This window comes from Typopeltis vanoorti, chromosome 1, assembly GCF_054136105.1.
Source record: "Typopeltis vanoorti isolate ZY-2024b chromosome 1, IOZ_Tvanoo_1.0, whole genome shotgun sequence".
In the NCBI taxonomy this organism is placed as follows: Eukaryota; Metazoa; Arthropoda; class Arachnida; order Uropygi; family Thelyphonidae; genus Typopeltis; species Typopeltis vanoorti.
Genome location: NC_143549.1, coordinates 2,495,143 through 2,521,881, shown reverse-complemented (window position 1 = coordinate 2,521,881; position 26,739 = coordinate 2,495,143). Strand labels below are relative to the sequence as shown.

Below are 26,739 nucleotides of genomic sequence, written 5' to 3'. Positions count from 1 at the left end.
CACCATCCATCCATCCATCTCAATGATGATCTACTCCTTCCTCTTTTTCCAGGCACTTTACTTTCTATCAATGTATCACTGTTCTGAGAAGTCCTCCTTCCATCCTTTCAATGTGTCCAAAATATTTTAACTTTCTTCTGTCAATATCCTTAAGGAGCCTTAAAGTTCTACTGATCTTATCTAATACCCATTCATTTGTATGCCTTTCAGTATAAGATATCTTTAACAGCCTTCTGTAATACCACATCTCAAAAGAAGCTATTTTTTTCTTATCTGACTTCTTTAAGTTCAAGTCTCACATCCATACGTCACTGTTGGAAAAACAACTGCATCCAAAATCCTCAACTTTGTTTACATGGAGATAGATCCATCCTTCCAGATTTTAGAGACGTCTCTTACTGTTATCTTAGCCATTCCTAATCATCTTCTGATGTCTTTGAACAGTAATTCTTCACATTAATAATAAATCCCAGGTACTCAAACTTGCTGACATCCTCAATTCTTTCTTCATTAAGGTACACTTGTTTCTCAAGAGCTTCTCTGATTGTTTTCCCTTTGAGAACCATGCTTTGTCTTGCTAGAATTGAGTTGAAGTCCTCTGTTATTACTGATCTTGTTAACTTTGTCAACAATTAGCCATAGTTCTTCCATGTCATTACAAAGGAGTATTGTATCATCAGCATACCTCAGATTACTGATCAATCTACCTCCTATCCTAATTCCTGTCCTGAGCTCATCCAATGCTTCACGCATGATGTCCTCTGCACATATACTAAACAAGTGAGGAGAAAGTAAACATCCTTGCCTAACTCCTTTTCTAACTTCAAGTCAATCAGTCCATCCAACACTTGTTCTGACAGTGGCTTCTTACTCCCTGTACAAGTTGGCTATCAACCTGACAGTGTGTTGAGGAAAACCCATTATTTTCATTACTTCCCAGAGTTTCACATGCTGTACAAAGTCAAAAGCTTTACAGTAGTCTAAGAAATACATTACCAGAGGGAGGACGAATTCTTTATATTTTTCTATGATCTGTCTAAGGCAAAGGATCTGATCTCTGGTGCCCTTACCTTTCCTAAAACCTGCTGATTCCTCGGGCATCTCTGCCTCAACTTTGGCCTCAATTCTATATAGCATGATCTTCAATCAAATTTTGCTTGCATGAGATTAAACTAATAGTTCTTGCAAGCCTTCATATCTCCCGTCTTACGTAGTAGTATGAAACTGACTTCTTCCAGTCTCCAAGATCTTTGGCAAACTAAATGCAACCATACCTGTTGGGGAGAGTGCTACATAGCCGATTATGATTCTAAAAGTAGTCCTTCAGACCTACAGCGAATTCTGTATAAAACCAATGTCTTCTTCTATTTAATCTTATATGAGTATCCATAGCATGGTCTGCTAGTCCCAACTTGCCATACAGATGAGTTCAGATGTAATTTTTCTATTCTTCAAGGCAAAATTAACTGATCTACCATTCTGTCCAGTACACAATATGAGTAATTGTCAGAGCAACAAGTGTCCAGGATATTTATGCCACTTATCTATCCAGAGCACTTTCCAGAAAGTGCTCTGGAAAGATAAGTGCTATTTTGAATAATAATTGGCAGTGTTGCATACATTTTAGGGTTTCGTTATTTTTTTTTTGAATAACTAAGTATGTCTGAGTGATTTTCTTATTAGTCTAAATTGCCGTTTTTAAATATCACACAATGGCAGTCACGAGGTCAACCACACAGGTAACGACCAGTGCTACTAGGCGAATGCTGCAAAAGTCAAATAGCATTGCCGATATAGACTTTCTGAAACTGATTCGATGTCGTGAGTGCAATATGTATGTATGGAGGAGTGCAAGAGGTCTTTGTGAGGAGAGAGAGAGAGAATGAACGAGATGAGAGAAAGTATGGATGTGTCAGAAGTGCAATATATTGTTGGACCAAGATACAAAGAATGCGAAACTGACTGAAAAGGTAGATGGTGTACATGAATGAAACGGAAATGAAACAAAAGGCAGAGAAACTGACAGAATGAAAGAATGCAAGGAAGTAGAAGGTATGAAAAATGGAAATGAAATGAAACCAGGAGAAACTGAGGGAGTGAAAGAAAGAGAGGATGTAGAAGCAAAAGTTAAAGAAAAAGTTGCAAAAAAAGGAAATGAAAGGAAAGCAAGAGAAACTGAGGGGGCAAAAGAAGAATGCGAGGATGTAAAAGCAAAAGAATACAGAAAAAGTTGTGAAAAACAGAAAAAATGAAAGCAAGAGAAACTGAGACACAAAAAGAATGTAAAGATGTAGAACCAAAAGTTGGAGAAACTGAAGGAGTGAAAGAATGCAAAGATGTACAAGCAAAAGTTGTTGAAAGAACGTATGAATGAGGAAAAGGAAATAAAGTGCGGCCGAATGAGAGGTAACGAGACAGAGAATGAAATTGTTGGAATGCAAGATTTAATGAAACAGCAAGAGAACAGAATGAAAGAAAAAGGAGTAAAAGAAGTGGCGAGTGATTCAAGGATAGCAATATATGGAAATTCCATAATTAGAGGGCTAATTATTGACAGAGTCCATAAAGTCTGCTATCTGGGAGGGAGAATGAGCACAATAATTAAGGCATTGGACATGAGGAAGAAACAAGCAAGAGAGTTAGTTGTGATTGTAGGGACGAATGATCTAAGTGGACATAAGAAAGATGTGAGGATGAATATCAGGAGACTATTCAGAAGAGTAAAAGATAACAGTGTAGTAGGAAAGGTTGTCAGTGTTACCTAGATATGACTATGAAGAGTTGCAACAGAGAGCCAAAATAATGAATGGAATGATAGCAGAGCTGTGTGAGGAGAAGGGAGTGGAGTTTGTGGATGTATGGCATGTGTTTAGGGTAGAATGAAACTATACAGGCATGACAGGCAGCATTTAAATGGCTTTGGAGTGAGTGTGCTGGAGAAAGTGTTGTTGGATGGAAGTATAGTGTGTGTGTGGAAGTACAGTGTGTGAGAAATGCCAGAGATCAGAAGAAAGAGATGAAAGGAAAAATCAGGAGAATAGTACTGAAGAGACAGAAGTGCTTGGCAGTGAAAACAGTAGTAGTGTGAGACAGGAAGAGAAAACAGGAATACAAGAGGAAGAGGGATACAGGGTGGGGGGAACGTCATGGAGAGAGTCAATGTTGAAAGTGGCAGTGTGAATGTGTGCATGAAGATGGAGTATATTGCGATGTGGGCAGAGAAGTTGAGACTGAGTAGATGTATGTGGTAAGTGGTGATAAAGGTGATTAGACAAGGGTAGTGGAGAAATCACAACCAACACATGGCTTGGGTAGGACTGGCTAATAGACCTAAAAATTAACTGCTGTGTTTGTATACAAATGCCAGAAGTATCAGGAATAAAGGAGATGAAATGGTTTCAGTGATCGAGTTTATTCACCCCAAATCATTGGAATAAGTGAAACATGGTTGAATGAAGATGATATCGTAACAGGAATAAAAATGGAAGGGTACAGTATTTTTTGCGAGGATAGAAAGGGGAAGAAGGGACTGCTGAATATAGCAGGGGAATTAATCCACATAAGGTAGATATGAAAGGAGGAAATAGCGTCAATGGTTTTGAGGCAGTGTGGTGTAACCTGCGGTTGAGAGAAAGATGTATTTAGTTGGATGTTGCTATAGGCCTGGGAATGTGGAAAGTGGTGATGAAGAAATGTATAAACTACTTGGATTAGTGAACAAAGGAATGGTAATTATTATGGGTGATTTGAATTATGGTGGTATAGATTGGAATGAAGAGATAGCATCGTTGGTGAAAGTGATCATGAAGTAATCACCTGTGTTGTGGCTAGTCATATGCAGACTTTTGTGAGGAAAGGATATATGTGGAATTATAAGGCTCGGGATTATGACAAGCTTAGGAGACAGCTTGGAGCTATAATGTGGAACGATGAGTTGAGTGGTAGGGCAATAAATGATGCATGGGAACTAACAAAGAAATACATAACAGCATCAATGTACGACCGTATTCCGAAGGCCATAAGGTTGAATAAAGTACGTGTAAAATGGATGAATGTGGAGCTTAAACATGAAATCTGGAAAAAGAAGGTACTTTGGAGAAAGTACAAGATGAATAATGGTAATAATCAATCAGTCACATGAAAAGTATAAAGAACAAGCCAGGAGAGTGACTCAGTAAGGAAAACAAAAGTAGAGTATGAGCAGAAATTGGCAAAGCAGGCAAAGAAAAAACCCTAGAGTTTTTTTTTAGATATGTGACAAATCTTGGGGGAGTAAACACTCCTACCAGGAATGTCCCCCGGGTGGCAGATGGGGGAAACCCAAATGGGTTGCTCTGAATAAAGAATAAAGAGCTGTGGACCAAGCAGAGGCATGGCAAGCTGGCTACATTATTGTGCGAGTAACTTTCATCAGCCGGAGAAAGTCTACAAACCGAGATAGTACTACTGCATACAGGACAGCCAACGCGCCTACTCGAAGACCACATAGAGGTGAGAAATCAGCAATGTGGTCAGGCAAGGACGTGAAACACGTAGCCGCCCTCAACATACGATCATTATACCGACTTAACAAATTTAAAAAGACTGAAATGGAGTATTTTAGGTTTACCAGAGACACATTGGTGCAGAGATGGATTCATGGATTTACCAAAAGGAAGACTTTACTTCTCAGGAAGAAAAGATAATATAGACAGAGAAGGAGTTGCATTATTAATTGAGAAGAAACTTACACACTCAGTAATTGAAATAAAACCAGTATCTCCTAGAATAATCACAGCCAAACTTCAAACAAAAGAAAAAGGTCAAACAATTAAAATAATCTAAATATATGCACCAGACAATAACCATTCAGAAGAAGAAATAGAAAATATCTATGCAGGAAATAGATAATTCCAAAAACAGAGAACTCATGATAGTGATGGGAGATTTAATGCTGAAATAGGATAGTTCACAGCAGAAAAAAAAAAGATGTGATGGGGAAATTTGGATACGGAGAACTTAACGACAGAGGAGAACAATTACCCCACTTCTGTAAAGCAAACGATCTAATGATTACAAACACATTGTTCTATCAACACCCTAATAATAAATATACATGGACATCCCCAGATGGTAACACAAAGAACTGCATAGACAATATATCGTCATAAACAAACAATGGAAAATATCAGTAAATAATGATACAAACATTAAGAAGCTTTGATTTCGACACGGACCACGAAATATTAACTGCCAAAGTGAAGATAAAATTCAACAGGAAAAACAATATCAGAAAAGAAGAAAACATCAACCTATCAAAACTAAAAGATAGCTCAAGCAGAACTCGATTTTTAGAAAAGATATGCTTGAAATTAAAACCTTCCATCTTCCAGAACAACAGAAAATACTGGGAAGAAGGAAAAGAAACGATGTTATCAATTGCAAAAGACACTCTAGGTACCAAACCCAAAATAAACAAACAGTGGATAACCCAAGAAATCATAGTTACCATAGAAGAGAAAAGAGAGGCCAAGATACTTGTAAACCAACAAAACAATGAAGAGAATAGAGAAAAATACAGAGCACTAAAAAATAAAGTTGACAACCTATGCAAAAAAGCCAAAGAAAAATGGTTAGAAGAAGAAGCTAAGAAATGCCAAGAAGCATACCAACAAAACAACCTAAAAGTCTTCCATGATACTGTAAGAGAAATTACAAAGGAATTCTCAGCAAAAGCAGTAACAATGATAAACAACAAGATGACTGAAACCGGGAATATTGAACATATAAGAAAAATCTGGTCAAACCATTTTAAGACTATCTTCCACCAAGAAAACAAAACTACAATGCCAACAATAGAAGAAAATAACAACCACCCAAAACTTTTACAAGAGGTAGTTAGATACGCAATAAAACAGATGAAAAACAATAAAGCACCAGGCATTGATATCCCTACTGAACTGTGGTCATATGGAGGCAGCACATCAATAGAATAGTTAACAACCCTATTCAATAAAATACTACAGATAGGAGAGAACCCCAGATGACTGGAGAACTGGAAAGATCATCCCAATATACAAAAAAAGGAGACAAAAGAGACTGCAGAAATTACAGACCAATCAATTTACTCTAAGACAAAGTTTGGCTGTGATTATTCTATAAAATATTCGTATAAAATATACGAATATTTTCACCTATAAAAATATATTTTATTATCACCTTTTATTATTATCACCTATTTATTACAATTTATTATATTTTATCACCTATAAAATATTCATAAGAATTATACAAAATAGATTAAAAAACACACATGAAGAAATGATAGGCATAGATCAAGCTGGTTTCCAAGGAAACAATTCAACGATAGACCAAATTTTCACAGTGCACCAACTAGCAGAGCTCAGCTGGGAAGAAGTAAAGAAATATATTGTTGTTTTGTAGACTTTAAACAAGCGTTTGATAGCATCAACAGAGAAATCCTTCTTAAAATTCTACTAGAAAAAGCAATAGACAAATATATAATACAGTTTCTGATAAAATATTACTCTAAGACAAAGGTAATAATTAAAAAGGACACACTCACAACATAACCCATAGAGATCCAAAAAGGAGTAATACAAGGATGTCCATTATCCCCATGCCTATTCAACATATATCTAGACGAAATTGTAAAGAAGGCAATAGACAATGAGCCTGCGATCAATGTCAATGGTTTAAACATAAATAATATCAAATATGCAGATGATCTCGTCCTTATTGCAAAAACCTCAAATGAACTACAAAGGTTGATAAACAAGTTAAATGAAACCTGTAAAACATATGACATGACAATAAATATACAAAAGACAAAAGTGATGAAAACAGGGAGGAACGGAACTACCATCTCAGCCACCCTAAATGGAGAACAAATAGAACAAGTAGACAACTTCATATATCTTGGATCAAAACTAACAGAAACAATAGATGAACTCAAAAAATCAAACATCAAACACAGAATAGCGATAAGATGGACCACCATGGGAAAATTACAGAAAATCTGGAAAACAAACAAGATATCTAATTAAGCCAAAATCAAATTATATGAAGCAATAATTATACCAACAGTCATCTATGGAGCAGAAGCATGGACAATTAAGAAAAGAGAGGAGAAAAAACTGCTGGCATTTGAAATGCTTAAAAAAATAAACAGAACAAGTTGGATAGAAAAGAAAACAAACAGCACAGTCAGACAAGAATTATTGTATAAAAAGATAATAATAGAAAAAATTAGAAAACAACAACTGAGATGGTTTGGCCACAGTACGCATGCACGCAGACAGACTTCCTAATGTCCTAATCAATACTTTTCCAACTGAAAAAAGAAGACCCGGAAGACCAAGAATTACCTGGCTGAAATTAATAAAGAACATCTAAGGAACTTTTTCGAGCAGCAAGGAATAGAAAAGACTGGAAGATCCTGCTCAAGAGAAGACTCAACCCGTTTTATGAAGTTAAAGGATGAAAGTGGTAGAATGGTAACTGCTGCAAAAGACATTGTTGAGGTATTCAGTAATCAATTTATAAGGGTATTTGATCCTTATCAGGGTGGAATCTTGATGTACTTAAGTGTAGAGAACATAGGAGAGGATTGCTTAATTGTGAGTGCAAGAGGTATTTGAGGAAATAAATAAACTTGATGTCAATAAGGCAATAGGATTTGATGACATATCACCACACATCTTAAGGGAATGTTCCAGGGAATTGGCAGTAGCATTGGTATGCCTGTTTAATAAGAGTCTTACAACAGCACAAGTTGGGGGGGGGGGGGGGGGGGGGGGATTAAAACAGACTTCCCGTGCCCACACTCCCGACTGAACAAGCTGGCTTCAGGCCAGGAAGAAGTTGCTGTGACCAGGTCCTGGCAACTCAAATTGAAGCAGGCTTCCAGAAGAAACTTAAATCTGGAGCCACTTTCATTGACCTAACATCTGCTTATAACACTGTCTGGATCAGGGGCCTCCTCCTAAAACTAGCAAATATTATAAAGTGTAAAAAAACTCTACAACTTTTTAAATCTATTCTCTCCAATAGAAAGATCCGGGTCCATATTGGCAGAAAAAAGCGCAGGCCCAGATTCCTTCACAATGGTCTTCTTCAGGGCTCTGTGCTATCCCTTATACTTTTTAACATTGTGTGTATGATCTACCTCATACCAGATCAAACAAGTATATGTATGCCGATGACCTAGCGATCTTACATCAATCCACCTCCTTTATCAACCTAGAATCAACCTTGAATACAGACCTGAACACCCTGGAAGAGTACTTCAAGCAGTGGTACTTGAAGCCAAATCCACCGAAAACAGTGTCCTCAGTATTTCACCTGTACAATGCAGAGGCGAATCGACAACTCAACCTTTCCTTCTGTGGAAAAATGGTAGAACATGAGCCTCACCCAACTAATTTAACCTCAACCAAAATACCTTGGAGTGAGCCTGGACAAAAGCCTAACCTATAAAAGGCACATCATCAACCTCTCCAACAAATTTAAAACCAGAAATAACATCATTTCAAGGCTTGCTGGAACACCCTGGGGTTGTGGTGCAGGTCCTAAGGTCGTCTACACTAGCCCTCGCATTCTCTGCAGCAAATATTATGCCCCTGTATGGGAAAGAAGTACACACACACTAATATTATAGACACCCAGCTGAACTCTACCATGCATACAATTATTGGGACAGTGAGAAGCATCCCTCTCTCCTGGTTGCCTGTTCTATGTAACATTGCTCCACCACACATACAGAGAAGACAAGCCTCGATTAAGGAATTTAATAAAGCAATGAGCAACCCACTCCTGATCCTACACCAGACTCTCATAAACCCACCTAGTCTTCACCTCAAATCCAGAAAGCCTCTCATTGTTCCACTGCATAAAGGTGGTAATAAGGCTGTAGCTTCAAATCATAGGCTGGTCTGTATATCTGGAGTTGTGGGTGAAAGTCCCAGAGAGATTGGTGAGAAGTAGGATATAGAAATGGGTTTATAACAGCAGTATTCTCTGTGGTTATCAGCATGGGTTTAAGGGGATATTATGTTTCACTAACTTATGTACTATAATAAAGTGACAAACACCTTGGACAGGGGAGTGCACACTTAGATTTTGCAAAGGCTTTTGATAGATTGTCACATGATAAGCTCTTAAATAAATTGAAACAGATGGGATTGGATAACAGACTTCTGAGTTGGATGAGTGACTGCCTGTCAGATAGGTATCAGAAAGTTGTATATGGAGGTGCAGTATCCTGAACGAGAAAGGTAACTAGAGGTGAGACTAAGGGGTCAGTTTTGGGGCCATTGTTGTTCAATTTGTATGTTAATGATATTGGGTTGGGTTTAACTAGTGATGTCCAGCTGTTTGCAGATGATGCAAAACTAGGAAGAGCAATGCAGAGTCAAGCAGATGTTATTGCCATACAAGAGGACTTGAATTGATTGCATGAATGTGCAGGTAAGTGAAACTATCAGTCAATGTTGCAAAGTGTAAAGTTTTGAGATTTGGTAAGCAACGATGGGATGCAAAGTACACACTTGGTGGGGAAACTTTAACAGAAGTAGAGGAGATGAGAGATCTAAGAGTGATGGTGGACAAGGACCTGAAATTCAGGGGCCAAGTTGCACAAGTTGTGAAGACATCACATCAGATAATGGCAATAATGCAGAGGACCCTGACATGCAGAAATAGAGAGGTCATGATTCCATTGTATAAGGCCTTGATCAGGTCTCATATGGATTATGCTCAGATTTTGTCACCGGGTTTTCATGGTGTTAAGGATGTGTTAGAAAGGGTCCAAAGAAGATTCACAAATGTGGTCAGTGGTCTTTGGAATGTGGAGTATGACGACAGATTGAAAGAATGTGAGTTGCAGAACCTCATGAATAGGAGGAGGGGGGGGGATATGATTAAGACATATAAGGTAGTCAGAGGTTAAATGGAAGAAATTTTCACAGAATGGGAGAGGTGAGTAAAACAAGTGACCATCACTGGAAACTGGCATCATGGCCCAGACACATTAAATACATTTTTAGCACATGTCAAAACCCATCATGCAAAAATAAACTTCACCAAATCAAAATAAGTAACAATGATCTCCTCTTTTCTAGATACACTATCAACAAGATTTCCTAACTGCTCATTATTCTTTTCCATTTACAGAAAACCCACACATACAGAACGGTGCTTTTACATAAGTAATCACACTACCACCACGTATCCCAACAATATAGCATCTTCATTATAAAATATTAATACCAGAAACACTGACGTTTTTATATTTTTATTCTTTCTTTTAAGGTTACACGGTGATCGGCATTCATATTTCTGAATTTAGGGACACAAAACACACCTGTGAACGTGTGGACAGACTTATGTGTTCGTCGTACATGTTGTTTATTTTTTAAAGGTATATATTAGAACACAGAATAATAAGAAAATAATTATTTATTAACTTATTGCTGATATTTCGCTGGTGTTATAACCAGCATCTTCAGAGCACAAAAACACAGTTTGTCACAATATGCGAGACTAAAACAACATGGTGTAAACAACGGACTAGTTAAACAAAATTGTAACAGCAACACAAAGACTAGAGTCCTGACTTTGGTGCCCTATATAGAGGGCTTCATGAATGTGCAGGTAAGTGGAACTATCAGTTCAATGTTGCAAAGTGTAAAGTTTTGAGATTTGGTAAGCAACGATGGGATGCAAAGTACACACTTGGTGGGGAAACTTTAACAAAAGTAGAGGAGATGAGAGATCTAGGAGTGATGGTGGACAAGGACCAAAGTCCTGACTTTGGCATCCTCTATATAGGGCGCCAAAGTCAGGACTCTAATCTTTGTGTTGCTGCTACAATTTTGTATAACTAGTCCATTGTTTACACCATGTTGTTATAGTCTCGTGTATTGTGACAAACTGTATTTTTGTGCTCTGAAGATGCTAGTTATAACACCAGCAAAATATCCGCAATAAGTTAATAAATAATTATTTACTTATTATTCTGTGTTCTAATATATACCGTTAAAAAATAAACAACACAAAACACACCTGTTGAAATGATTATTTTACTTATTATTAATAAAATAACACTTGGCGTTTCGACCCCTGTATTGAGGTCATCATCAGAAGGATACATGTGTATAGGGAACCAAGCTACATGCTCTTGCACTCTGTACTGGTAAATTAAACTTAGCCTAACCTCTAGCGATAATTAAATAAAATAAAATGAAATAAATAAATATATATATATATATAAAAATTATAATTAATAAATAAAATAAATAAAAAACTACAATAAACTCTGCTAAAGTCCTCATGTACTAAGATTCTTCTGGATTTGTACAGTTCAGATTGTTATACTGATTTTCTTCAGCAGTTCAAGTTGCTATGGAATGTTAAGGGGGAAAAAAAAAATCACTTCACCAAGTCTTCTTGTATTGGGATTTTTCTTTGGCTTGTTCTGGTTGCTATAAAGGTTGCAGATGGGTCCTCTACATTCTTGGAATGGTTAAGCCATCATTTCTGTTCAGATTTGGATTATGTTTGAGCATTTCATATGCTTCCTTAAATTTTCTCTCAAACCAGGTTTTGGTGCAGTGTAGGGACTTGGTATTTTTCCAATCAATTCTGTGGTATGTTTGGAGTGTGTGGTCAGAAAGGCCGGTTTTTCCAAAATGGAGGTATTTAATATGTCGTTTGTGTTCATCTTTCCTAATTGGGATGGTTCTCCCTGTTTCCCCTATGTATAGCAGGTTACATGTGAATTGTATTTTGTATACCCCTGGGTGGGCTAGGTGTGGAGAAAAAGAAAAGAAAACAACTGAAATAATTAAATTCATTAGCACATGGCCAGTAGAAACAACAAAAAAAATTAATACCTCATTATGCCTACGCACCCAGAATTTATGACCTACCAAAAATACACAAAACAGACACACTTCTATGTCCGACTGTTGAAGGAATCGACAGCCTAAATTACCACTTAGCCAAAAAATTAGCAGCCACACTCAAGGAATTGGTAGGTCAGTCCCCTTCCTACATAAATAATACACAACATTTCATAAACAAAATTAAAAACATTACACTCAACGACCAAGATTTATTAGTCAGCTTTGACATAACTTCCCTTTTCACCAATGTCCTGATCAATGATACGATCTTACTCCTGCAGAACATATTCCCACATGACATCACGGGCCTCTTTGCCCAGATACTCCACTCCGGATATTTCATGTGGCAAAACAATTTTTACCTTCAAAAAGAGGGCACAGCCATGGGCTCACCAATTCCCCCCCACCAATTGCTAACTTTTATATGGAGGACTTTGAGCAATGAGGTCTAGAGTCAGCGTGCCTAAAGCCCAAAATTTGGCTCATCACGTCGACGATATTTTCACCATTTGGCCCCACGGCTACAAAGCACTAAATACATTCCTTAGCCACCTGAATAAACAACACAATTGTATCCAATTCACCACTGAAATAGAAAAAAACAACTCTTTTCCATTCCTAGATACACTTGTAACACGTCTTCCCTCGGGCTGTCTCTCTCCTTCTTAGTCTACTGCAAACCTACACACACGCAGGCCAGTACATACACAAAAATTCTTATCATCACCCAAAACAAAAACTAGGTGTCATAAGCACCAGTAAATACAGAGCTCAAACTATCTGTTCAAATGAACAAGCTCTAAACCAGGAATACAAGATCATCAACCATACATTTATAAAAAAAGGATGCAGTAAAAAAAACTATTCAAAAGATCCTCCACAGATATACTAGTAAAAACAAAAAAGATTTTCAAGAATGCTATTGCCATACCTTATGTTAGAGGCATTTCCAAAAAAATAGAGAGAACACTACACAAATACAACCTCAAAACCACCTTGAAACCCCCAACAAAATTAAGACACCTACTCAGTTCTTCAAAAGATCCTCTTCCACAGCTAGCCAACCAGGGATATACAAAATACAATGCACATGTAACCAACCATACATAGAGGAAACAGGGTGAACTATACCAATTAGGAAGGACAAACACAAACGACACATTAAATAGCTCCATTTTTGAAAAACAGGCCTTTCTGACCACACACTCCAAACATACTACAGAACTGATTGGAAAAATACCAAGTCCCTACAAAGCAACAAAACCTGATTCAAGAGGAAATTCAAAAAAGCATGTGAAATGCTTAAACATAACCCAAATCTGAACAAAAATGATAGCCTAACCATTCTAAGTGGAGGACCCATCTGCAACCTTCAGAGTAACCAGAACAAGCCAAAGAAAAATCCCAATACAAGAAGACTTGAAGTGGTTTTATTTTTTTCCCTTAACATTCCATAGCAACTTGAACTGTACAAATCCAGAAGAATCTTAGTACATGAGAACTTTACAATAAACTCTTCCAACAGAGTTTATTGTAGTTTTTTATTTATTTTATTTATTAATTATAATTTTTTAATACATATATATATATATATTTTTTTTTTAATTTTATTTAATTATCGCTAGAAGTGAGGCTAAGAAAAAGATTAATTAACAGCATAGATTTAATTTACCAGTACAGAGTGCAAGAGCAAGGGGTGTTAAAGGGTCAAAGCTGTATAACTGAGAGGAGACCTCCACATAGCCTTTAAAGGAATGCGGAGAACCGACCAGGGCTTCTGACCTAATGTCCAATCCTAACCTTCTCGTGGTGCACCCTGTTGGGTATCTATTTGGATAATGAATGAACGAGGATGGGCTGGCGATTTGGGATTTAGCTGACCAAATTGTATTCTTATTGGTTAAACCAAAATAAAAAACGATGGTACAATATGAGAAAATTTCATGCCTGCTGGGGCGTTGCCCGGTTAACAAGGGCCCCGTTGTTTTCACCAGGGAAACAGGGTGAACAGCGAAAAGTAAGCTACTGGAACAAATCTGAAAACAAACCCCAACTCAACATCACCAGAGTTAAAGATCGGTACAATCAACGTAAGAAGCCTGAATGGCAAAGAAATGGAGCTAGCTGAGGAATTAGATAAGTACCAGATTGACATAATAGGGGTGACTGAAACAAAAAAGAACAAAACTGGTGAGATCTTTCTGAGCAATAAATACAAAATGTTATATTCAGGCAATGACAATCGAGCAAAAGAAGGAGTAGCCATAGTATTCAACACAAAATACAAGGCTAATCTTCTTGAATGGCAGTCAGTCTCAAGTAGAGTAATGTGGGCAAATATGAGAATGGGGAACTGGACAATGAGACTTATTTCTATCTATAGTCCCACGGAAGGTTCTACTAAGGTAGAAGTGGGGGAATTTTTTGAGGCTTTAGAAAAAGCAACTGACACAATAAAAAATGAAAAGTTGGTCCTTGTTGGGGATCTAAATAGCAGAGTAGGAAATATTTATGAGACATACAAAAACATTTTGGGAAAATTTGGAGAAAGAGCAAAGCTAATAATAATGGCAAATATCTGTTGGATTTCTGCTCAGGACATGGACTGGTTATTACTAATACCATGTTCCAACATAAGAATGTGCACAAATTCACATGGAGAGAAGAGGCAAGGAATAAGAAAAGTCTCATTGACTATGTTATTGTTGATAGTGATATTTTCTCCCTACTGCAGACACCAGAGTGTACGGAGGATTTGAAATTGGAAGTGATTACTATTTAGTCTTGAGCAGGATAAAATTGAATTTCATATTGAAAAGAATAACATTTAAGAAAGTTCTAAAGCGAATAAAGGTTGAGCAGCTCTCAGATGTGAACTGTAGACTAAAATACACAAAGATTATTGAAGAAAAAATGAAAGTTTGAGAACAGGAATCAAACCTTGGAGATTCAGTGGCAAACTCTGCAGAAAACATTGATTGATTCTGCCAGAGAGGCATGTGGTGAGGTTGTCTGTAAGGATAAAAAAATCAGAACTCCCTGGTGGACACAGGAAGTTAAAGAGGCAGTGAAGGAAAAGAAGAAAGCATATCAAAAGTTCCTGTCAAATAAGTCAGCTAGTGCACTTAGAGAATATAGAGACAAATGCAAGAATGCTAAACACTGTGTAAAACTAGCTAAACAAAAGTCATGGGAGGACTTTGGCAAGAAAATAGAAAATAAATATCAAGAAGGTTGCAAAATATTCTGGAGGCTGTTGAAGAAGCTTAGGAATGGAGGAAAGAGTGCTGTAAAAGGAATTAGAGATGATAAAGGTGACATGAAAACGGGAGAAAAAGATATCTTTGAAGTATGGAGTAATTACTTGAAAAACTGCTAAATGAAACAAGCAGTGATGACAGCACAGTGGTAAAAAACACTGACCAGGCATGCAGTCAGGAATACATATCCATACTTGAAGTAGAAAAAGCCATCAAAGGCTTGAAATGGGGAAAGGCAGCAGGAGTAGATGATATTCGACCAGAAATGCTGAAGTATGGTGGTATAAGAGTCTTACAGTGGCTGCGCTGCATAGTTCAGAAAGCCTGGACAGACAGACGAATTCTCGATGATTGGAGTAGAGCTTTCATAGTACCCATATATAAAAAGGGAAATAAAACTGAATGTGAGAATTACAGAGGTATTTCCCTACTGAGTGTTCCTGGCAAGGTCTATGCAAGTATACTTGAGAAACGGTTGAGAAGAATTGTGGAAGAAAAGCTTGGTGAAGAACAAGCGGCATTCAGGCCAAATAGAGGCTGTCAGGATCAGATCTTCACTTTACGACAAATAGTCGAGAAAGCATGGGAACATAACAAAGATCTGTATTTAAGTTTTGTCGATTTGGAAAAGGCATATGACAAGGTGCCAAGAGAGAAGCTATTCAATACGCTGCAGTTATATGGTGTCAATGGGGCATTATATCAAGCAATACTTAGTCTTTATTTGAGTTGTAAGTCAGCAGTTAGAATTGAAGTACAGGAAGATGGTTTAATGTTAAATCTGGTGTGAGACAAGGATGTACATTATCCCCTCTGTTATTCATTATCTATATGGATCACATTATGAAGGAAAGTGTGGTAATAAACATGATATCAAAATTGGAGATGTTAATGTCAGCTCTTTGCTTTATGTAGATGATGTTATACTTCTCAATAAATCTGCTACAAGTCTGCAAGATTCTCTGACTAAATTGAATAGCTGTTGTAATAGATATGGTATGAAGGTCAGCAACAAAAAGACAAAAACAATGAAAATAGGTAGAATCATTGAAAATGTCAACTGTGTTGTGAATGGAGAACCTGTGGTACAAGTAAAACATTTCAGCTATTTAGGCACAATTTTTACTGAAGATGGTAAATTAGATATAGAAATAGACAACAGAATCAGCAAAACTGGTATGGTGGGAAGTCAACTGAATAAATTCATATGGAATAAGAGAGAAATTAGTCAGAACACTAAATTAGCTGTATACATTATGGATCTGAGAGCTGGGTCAGAAGTAAAACACTTGACCAAAGACTAGAGACCACAGATATGAGAGTCCTGAGAAAGATTATAGGCGTGAACAGATGGCATCAATGGCAATATCATATTAAAAACAAGGATATTAGGAAAGAACTTGACATTGTCAGCATCCAGGAATGCGTTAGCAGAGCTAAATGGTCACTTAAACAGAATGGGCGAGGAAAGATTAGCAAAACAAGTGTTCTCTGCCAGGTTGGCAGCAAAATGACCCAGAGGAAGACCAAGATATAGGTGGATTGATATGGTACAAAGTGCCTTAGATGATAAAATTTAAGATCTGATAATGTTGGAGTCTTGACAAGTAACAGACTGATTTGGAGGAAAATTGTAGATAGGAAATTAATAATGATGTAATGTTTTTCATGTAGTACTATCATATCCTGTACACCCCTTGAGGGTACATGGCAGGAATTTCGTGATGATGAGTGCAAGAGCATGTAGCTTGGTTCCCTATACACGTGTATCCTTCTGATGATGACCTAAATACAGAGGTCGAAACATGAAGTGTTATTTTATTAATAATATGTAAAATAATCATTTCAACATGTGTGTTTTGTATCCCTAAATTCGGAAATATGAATTTATATTTTTATATTTACAATAACATTTTTAATGTAAAATTTTTGGCTAAGTTTCATAACCATTGTCAATACAGTTACAGCAAAACTCAAAAAAGGAAAATTTAATTGAAAGCACGTGATATTGTGTACAATGTCGGCTGCAGGAGAATTGTTCCATCTGCATTAACAGATATTCAAAATGAATTACAATAAATTGATTTAGTTAATCGTTTTGAAATTATAAACAAAATTTAATTATAACTGTGGAACAAGTGAATGATGAGTATCGGTTAATATAACTTCCCAAAATCGAGAAAGTTTGAGGCAATTGTTTTTGTTCATATTCGGATTGTGAGTGTTTGCTTCACAGTTTCTTCGTAGAGTCTTTCTAGAAGAAAGTAACTTTTGTGTAACACTTTGGTTCTGTTCCACAGAATTCTGTGGAACAGAACCAAAATGCAGTCTGCTAAATCAAATGTGTTGGGTTCGTTGAAAGAAATGTTTTCCTAATTCTTCCAGATGAATTTGCAGAACAACCAATTTGTCCATAATGACATAAGAGCAGGGGTTCTATAAACTCCAGGATAAGACAGAGGAGGATATTTGTCTTTTGGCAAGATAAGGAAGGCATTAAGTTTGTGAAATGGACAGAAAGCAATTTGTACATTAATCTTATGAAGTAATCTTGCTATTTTTTCAGAAAGTCATGTGATAACCTATCAAATGCCTTTGCAAAATGCAAAAAAATGGCAGTATATGCCTTTCCCCTCATCAACTGCTCTTATCACTTTATTATAAAAGGCAATCATATTACTAAAGCAAGAGCGTCCCTTAACAAATCCATGTTGATTCTCACAAATAACATTATCCTAATCTGCCAAATACTGTATATGGTCCCTCACCAATTTCTCCAAGACCTTAACAACTACTGATGACAGTAGTTACATACAAACTGGCCTATAATTAGACACTTCCAGTCTGCCACAGCCCTTATGCAATGGCACTATCTTACCTTCCTTCCAAATCCTGGGTACCTTTCTCATAGCCAGACTATCATTGAAAAGCCAGGTCAATGGAGCTGTCAGTTCTTTAGCAAAATCTATCAAAACCTCTGGTGAAATACCATCCAGTCCCACAGCTTTACTAACATCCAGAGAACTCAGTATTTGGAACATACTCTCCTCTTGCACCTCTAAACCTCGAACCTGCCCTACCCCTCTAGTATTAAAACCTATTTCTCCAGAATGAAATAGGTGTTCAGTGAACAACTCCACTATGTCCTCTGCATTAGTCACTCTATTCCCATTTCTATCCCACAATGTCATTCTTCCACAATCATTTCTTCTCCTACTGGCCACATATCTAAAAATTTCCCAAGGATTTTCTTTGTATCTTAATGCCAATAACTTCTCATATTCCAGTTTTGCTTCCTCAACATACTAGTCACTCTCCTGGCCTGAGTCATATATTCTTCATACAGCTGCACTCAACTCCTCTGATTACATCTCTTCCATAATCTCTTTTTCACCTGCATTTCCTGTATGATATTGTTTGTCATCCACTTTACACCAAATTGTGTCCACTTCTTCATTCGTACAGCTTATTATTGCTGCTAACAAAAATTCCTTCACAATTTCCCAATCACTAATGATATCCTGGCCTTTCAATTCTGCCCGCTATGGAACTGTCCCAAGTTGAAGACAATTATAACCACCCACCTTATAATTCCAGATATGTTCCCTTTTCTTTGATACTCCTGCATTTCTATTCATCTTCCAAGTCAAACTATATGGTCACTCTCTCCAACTGGGGGCAGAGATGTTATCTCAGTTATTATCAGCTCTTCAGATGCTATGACCAAATCCAAAACTCTTGAACCCTTGTGACCAATATCACATGTTGCTTAAGACATTTGTCCCTCAAGAATTCTAGAAATTCTATTCCCTTATTACTAAATTCTATTCCCTTATGTAGTAATAAGGGAATGGAATTTCTAGAATTCTTGAGGGACAAATGTCTTAGGCAACATGTAATAGAGGTCACAAGAGGTTCAAGAGTTTTGGAATTGGTCACAAGATCAGAAGAGCTGATAATAACTGAAATGACATCTCTGCATACAGTCGGATACAGTGACTATGTGGTTTCACTTGGAAGATGAATAGACATGCAGGAGTATCAAAGAAAAGGGAACATATGTGGAATTTTAAGATGGGTGATTATAACAGTCTTAGATATCAACTGGACAGTTCAATGGAGGTAGGAATTCGAAGGATGAGATATCATCTTGAGAAAGGTTACAAGAGAGAGAAAGCATGCACTGCTAATTAGTAATAAAGATAGAGTAAAGATTATTATTATTATTCAGGCCTCCATGGAGTCAAAAGACTTATCGTGGGAGGTCCTTCCTAAGAAACACAAAGTCTATCAAGACTCATCAAAGGGAGGTCCCCCCCCTAAGAAAAACAAAGTCTATCATACCACTCCTTAAACTCATTGACCGTTTTCACTCTCACCACTCCATCAGGCAATGCAATCCAAGGTTCAATCACCCTCCATGCAAAGAAACCACTCCTCACTCTCTTGATCACAGTTTCCTTTCGTAATTTCCAGGAATGGCCTCTTGTCATCACTCCTTCGCGCTGTTCAACAAAGCGAAAGAACTCCCCAGTGTCAACCCTGTAACCACCTCTCAACAGTTTCAAAGTCTCAATCACATCACCTCTCCTTATTCTATCCACCAAACTCTGCAGTCCACATTCCCTCAGTCGATCCTCGTAACTATCATTGTACAGTCCTGAAACCATCTTTGTTATCTGCCTTTGTACCCTTTCCACAGTTAATTTATCCCCTTCAAATCCTGGGGACCAAATCTGAGAACAATAGTCCAAGTGTGGTCTGATCAGGGTCTTATACAACGGAATGATAACTGTTTTATCTCTGCAGGTCAGTATCCTTCTCATTATTGCAGCAATTCTCTGTGTTACCTTCACCACCTTTGCAATATGTCCCCTAAATTTCAGGTTTCTATCAATCATCAATCCCAGTTCTCTTGTTTCCCCCTACTTCCTCCAGTATAACTCCTCCCATAGAGTATGCAGTGTCCCATCGATGCTTCCCAAACCTCAAGACTTTACATTTTGCTGCATTAAACCGAAACCCCCATTCATTTGCCCATCTATCTAGCTTATTCAAATCATCTTACAGGGCTGCAGCATCTGCACTATTACTAATAATCCTTCCCAGCTTTGCATCATCTGCAAACAACTGAACATACCCCTGCAATCCACTGACAATGTCACTGATATAAAGGTTAAACAATATAGGTCCCAGCACTGAGCCCTGTGGGACCCCCACTTGTAACCTTCTGCTTCTTTGAAACTGCCCCACCATACACAACTATCTGATACCTATCGGACAGCCGATCCCGAATCCAGTTGACCAATCTGGCATCCAGATTCATGTGCTGCAACTTGAATATCAGCTTATCATGTTGCACCCTGTCAAATGCCTTTGCTAAGTCTAGGAAAATGGCAGTACATGCCTTTCCCTCATCTAATGTTCTTGTAACTTTATTATAAAAGGCTAGCATATTGCTAAAACAAGAGCGCACCTTCACAAATCCATGTTGACTCTCACAGATAACATTACCCTCATCTGCCCAATGCTGTATATGATCCCTCACTACTTTCTCCAAGATCTTAACAACTACTGATGACACACAAACTGGTCTATAATTAGACACTTCCAGTCTGCTACAGCCTTTATGCAATGGCACTATCTTACTTTCCTTCCATTCCATGGGCACCTTTCCAGTAGCCAGACTTTTATTGAAAAGCCAGGTCAAAGACACTGTCAGTTCCCTAGCACATTCTCTCAAAACTCATGGTGAAATACCATCCAGTTCCACAGTTTTACTGACATCCAGAGTACTGAGTATTTGAAACACACTCTCCTCCTGTACCCTCTAAACCTTGAACCTGCCCTATCCCTCTAGCATTAAAAGCGACTCCACCAGGATGAAATACTCCAATAAAGTGGTCATTGAACAATTCTGCTATGTCCTCTGCATCAGTCACTCCATTCCCATTTTTATCCCACAATATCATTCTTCCACAGTCATTTCTCCTCCTACTGGCCACATATCTAAAAAATTCCCTAGGATTTTCGTTGGATATTAGGGCTAATCTCCTCTCATATTCCAGTTTCGTCTTCCTTACCATACTAGTCACTCTTCTGGCCTGTGTCTGATACTCTTTATGCACTTCTCTTCTCCTGTCTCCTTATATCTCTTCCACAGCCTCTTTTTTGTATGCAATTTCTGTTTAATATTGTTTGTCATCCACTTTACTCCAAATTGTGTCCTCTTGTTCACTCTTGGTATACAACTGACCATTGCTGCTAACAAATATTCCTTCACAATTTCCCACGCACTAATGATATCCCATCCTTACAATTCCTCCCTCCATGAAACTTCCCCAAGTTGACGTCTTAGACTATTATAATCACCTGCCTTATAATTCCACATACGTTCCCATCTCTTTGAGACTCCTGCATGTCTATTCATTTTCCAAGTCAAAACCATATGGTCACTCTCTCCAACTGGTGGGAGAGATGTCATCTCAGTTATTATCAACTCTTCTGATGCTATAACCAAATCCAGATATCACATTATATAGGCAATAACAACTTACGTTTATACTATTACATAAAAAAAAGGCAATGACACATGTTGGATATTCCGAAATAAATGTTTCTTTAAAATAGACTATTGTTACTTATTAGTTTTCTATCTGGAATTGTTATTCAACAATGTATCAATGATTATTTTTATACTGTTATCTGATTAATACTATTTTTCTATAAAGTAGATGGGTTCCACTCACAACCCAGGCGCTTTAGTTACTTTTTTTAGAATCATCCAAATGGGAGTCATAAGTTTTAAACTAACTTCAAAATTAAGTAATTCAAATTAATAAACTATTCCTACCTTTCCAAGTTCTTTGTCATCCAAACTCAGCAAACCAGGACTTTCTGTATATAATTTTACTTTCACTACAGGTAAAGGATGAGTGCTTGTAAAGTCACCTTGTGTATCCCACCTGGAAAAAAAAAAAAAGGAATATGCATTCTTCATATATGTCTCTTTTTTTTTAAAAAAAAAAAATTATTATTACTAATACTATTACAAGGGATCTTCAAGGAATCAGGGACTCTTTGAGAGGCCATGTATCTCACACACACATGCATACACATATATATATATACACAAACTCATACTTTCTCATGAATTCATGCACACTACCTGCACTCACCAATCTCCAAATGCAAGCCATTCCAGTTACACACTGCTCTATGAGAGAAAAATTTACTTCTCATGCCTTCCTTGAATAATTCATTCTCAATGTCTGTGAATGTCCTCTTGTCATCTCACTACCCTCCATAAAATGAAAAATTCCATCTATACCCGTATGTATATATCAGTAGCGTCGCATGCCCCCTTTAGGTTGGGTGTGTGCTGTCATGTGGCTTATGCAACCTGCACAACAAAATTCACGTCAATTAGACCGTATAATTGCATTTTTATCGATGTATAAAAGTTTTAAGAGTACATAGCACATCGGTACTCATCTTAACTGGTCAAATGCAATTTAACTTTGAATACTTTAATTTATCAATTAATATAATTTTAATGGAAAACATAAAGATCAAATCAACAATAGCTAAGCTTCACACACAGCATTTATGCTTCATGGTGATATTAGATATCATTTGCAAATACTAGAGTGAGACACAGATAATTTGAATTTTGATATTTAAATTTTTAAATACTGCCATATAATATGCACAGAAATTGGAAAAAGTAATCACACATCCAGAAATTATTATTTTTCTGAATTGAACCAAAGAAAGGCTGAAATAACTAATTTTACTTATTTATAAATAAGTTCCAACCTCCTTTGACTATAACTATACAATCTGCAAAAGCTCTGGCACAAAATGGAAAATTCAGTAAATCATCAACACTGTTTCCCAATATAAATATGGGCAAAAAAAAAAATTATAAATTATACAATAATTATACAATATTGGTAATATTGTTATTCCGTGGGTGTTCACTGCACACCTATCACATACACATGGAATATTCGTCCCTAGTATGTATGTATGTATATTAATACAATAAAGAAATTATCATGGTGCATCAATTGCAAGGGTATAAGATAAAGAAATAAAGCAAATCAAGAGCCTACTATGAGAATTAGTTGGCAGAATAAGTCAGTCCCAATTTGTATAGACTGGAAGCATCCTGCAATACCTAGACTAATACACATGAGAATAATACATCACCAGTCATTTTAAAAGTGAGTGATGCTAATTCCAATTAGTGTCACTCATGTTTGAATTGGCTTCTGTTTAGAATTGTGTAATTCAATCTAATTGTATGAAATAACGAGTGTGTAGTCCACTGACCCGTTTCCTGTAATGGTTCAGAAGTAGAGTTAGAATAACTAGTTAAATCATGTCATACTGAGCCAATGGATTTATTAACTAATCCTATACTGGACTAACTCATTTATCATAAATATTGTTTTCTCTGAAGCCTATTGGCTCTTTATTTTAAATAAAATGTTTTCTCTGCTTTTACAGATTCTATCCCGGGCCTACATATTTTGATGTTTCACTAAGCTACATACTTCATGATAAAATTTTCAATGGAGTGATACAGCACTAGGAAATGATTAAACATAGTATTTAATGCTTTCAATATTTCATCTTTGTTACACAGACATCATCAGGGAGTACAAACTGAGACTTGTAGCACACACACACACACAAAGGCAGCACACTGAAACACACAGATGAAAGATTAGTGTCCTACCTAGGTGAAGTGTCCTCTACAGACATCTGTCAGCGGCCTAGAATGTAAACTGGGATCTCGAAGTATTAGTGTTTCCCCATATTTTGGGAAAATTTATGCAACCATATTTATTTAAATTAGGCTGATTTTTAAAAGCAGCAGCAGATTCTAAAGCAGTCTTTCTCTTCTAAATTTACTGTAATGGAACATGATGGTCTTTTTCCTGATTCTCTGAGCTGCATCCAAAGCATGGTCTGCAAGGCCAGATTGACCATAGTCAGGACTGCAAATGTATTTTTTTTGTGTGTTTTTCCATTCAGATGGTAGCTGATCGTCCTGTCTGTCCATAGTAGGCCAACTTGCATGAATAAGGAATTCTATATATACCTGGAAAGGTGGAAGGAGTTTGTTGGAGCAGATAAGTGTAACTAATTTTAAGTGGGGATTGAAAGTGGTGCAAAGATTGCATTTCTATAACATTCTGGATATTTTTTCTGATGTGCCATGGACATAGGAGATGGAGATAGCATTACTAAAATCTTTCTGAAGAGAAGGTCGTGGATTGGGGGAAGGATTGATTATATATTTTATATTGTCCGAGCTATAGCTATTAAATAAAAAATATGGTGTATATGACTGAGTTCTGTTGCAAGATAGATCTCATTAGAACAAAGATTATAAGCTGTACGGTTTAGTGTTTTTATGACACCATATTGCTGAGGATGGGAAGGGTGATTAGAAATTTTGTGAATGTATTTGCCTGCCTGTATGAGTGGCATTCCTATATACTGAAAAAGAAAGGTTACCATTAGGCAAGCAGGTGACCAAGGTATCTAGAAACGCCAGATTATTATTAGTTTCCTTTTCCATTGTAAATTGGATTCAAGGGTGAGACTATTCAGGTGACATACTAAGCCCATTCTAATTGATTCTAAGCCCATTCCTCAAGTGCAACCTCTTCATACTGTAATTAACTTGCGTCAAAAAGTCTTAACAAAGCTGCCATTAGCATTGTAAGTCTCAGCCACAATTGCTGTTGCATCTTAACAATTACGGACACTAGACCTAATGTGACACATATGTGGTATCCATAACTTAATTCCTGACATAGTAATATTAGGCTTGACATCTTCAATTCATTTTCTACATTTTTGTCTCCCAAAAGAAATCTATCTCCCTGCCGGTTCAGTGCCATCAATAAATTAACAGCATAGTCATCACCAGGTCTGACAAAGGAAGTGCTACCATCTTCAATGCCAGTAAATACAATAAGAAAATAGATATCATTCTTAGAGACCATTAGATTATTATCATCATCATCAAATTCTCTCATAGTACCCATATATAAAAAGGGAAATAAAACTGAATGTGAGAATTACAGAGGTATTTCCCTACTGAATGTTCCTGGCAAGATCTATGCAAGTATACTTGAGAAACGGTTGAGAATTGTGGAAGAAAAGCTTGGTGAAGAACAAGCTGCATTCAGGCCAAATAGAGGCTGTCAGGATCAAATCTTCACTTTACGACAAATAGTCGAGAAAGCATGGGAATATAACAAAGATCTGTATTTAAGTTTTGTCGATTTGGAAAAGACATATGACAAGGTGCCAAGAGAGAAGCTATTCAATATGCTGCAGTTATATGGTGTCAATAGGGCATTATATCAAGCAATACTTAGTCTTTATTTGAGTTGTAAGTCAGCAGTTAGAATTGAAAGAAGTACAGGAAGATGGTTTAATGTTAAATCTGGTGTGAGACAAGGATGTACATTATCCCCTCTGTTATTCATTATCTATATGGATCACGTTATGAAGGAAAGTGGTATTAAACCTGATATCAAAATTGGAGATGTTAATGTCAGCTCTTTGCTTTATGCGGATGATGTTATACTTCTAAATAAATCCACTACAAGTCTGCAAGATTCTCTGACTAAATTGAATAGCTGTTGTAATAGATATGGTATGAAGGTCAGCAATAAAAAGACAAAGACAATGAAAATAGGCAGAATCATTGAAAATGTCAACTGTGTTGTGAATGGAGAACCTGTGGAACAAGTAAAACATTTCAGCTACTTAGGCACGATTTTTAGTGAAGATGGTAAATTAAATATAGAAATAGACAACAGAATCAGCAAAGCTGGTATGGTGGGAAGTCAATTGAATAAATTCATATGGAATAAGAGAGAAATTAGTCAGAACACTAAATTAGCTGTATACAAGGCAATGTTCAAAACAGTTTTAACTTATGGATCTGAGAGCTGGGTCAGAATTAAAACACTTGACCAAAGACTAGAGACCGCAGATATGAGAGGCCTGAGAAAGATTATAGGCGTGAACAGATGGCATCAATGGCAATATTATATTAAAAACAAGGATATTAGGAAATAACTTGACATTGTCAGCATCCAGGAATGCATTAGCAGAGCTAATCTCAGGTGGTATGGTCACTTAAATAGAATGGGAGAGGAAAGATTAGCAAAACAAGTGTTCTCTGCCAGGTTGGCAGGAAAACGACCCAGAGGAAGACCAAGATATAGGTTAATTGATACGGTACAAAGTGCCTTAGACGATAGAAATATAAGATCTGATAATGTTGGAGTCTTGACAGGTAACAGACTGATTTGGAGGAAAATTGTAGATAGGAAGTTAGTAATGATGTAATTTTTTCATGAATGTAATTTTTTCAGGAATTTGATGATGATCATCATCATCAAATTCCTGACATGTACAGGACTGTGCTACATTTTTTTTCTCAGTAACACAAGTTAGTTGAATATATATATATATATATATATATATATATATATATAAAATGCAGTGTTTATATATATTTAGCATTTAGTTTAGTA

At 36.8% G+C, this 26,739-nt stretch overlaps 1 protein-coding gene across 3 annotated transcripts in view; it reads right to left on the bottom strand.

Annotated features, from left to right (window-relative positions):
• Cadps (calcium-dependent secretion activator 1) overlaps nt 1-26,739 on the bottom strand; it is a 1,213,340-nt gene that overhangs the window by 950,740 nt on the left and 235,861 nt on the right. For all 3 annotated transcript variants that reach the window (XM_090396519.1, XM_090396528.1, XM_090396537.1), the window contains one exon: nt 22,020-22,131. In XM_090396519.1, the coding sequence (XP_090252645.1) occupies nt 22,020-22,131 (112 nt within the window). The remainder of the gene's footprint in view (nt 1-22,019; nt 22,132-26,739) is intronic.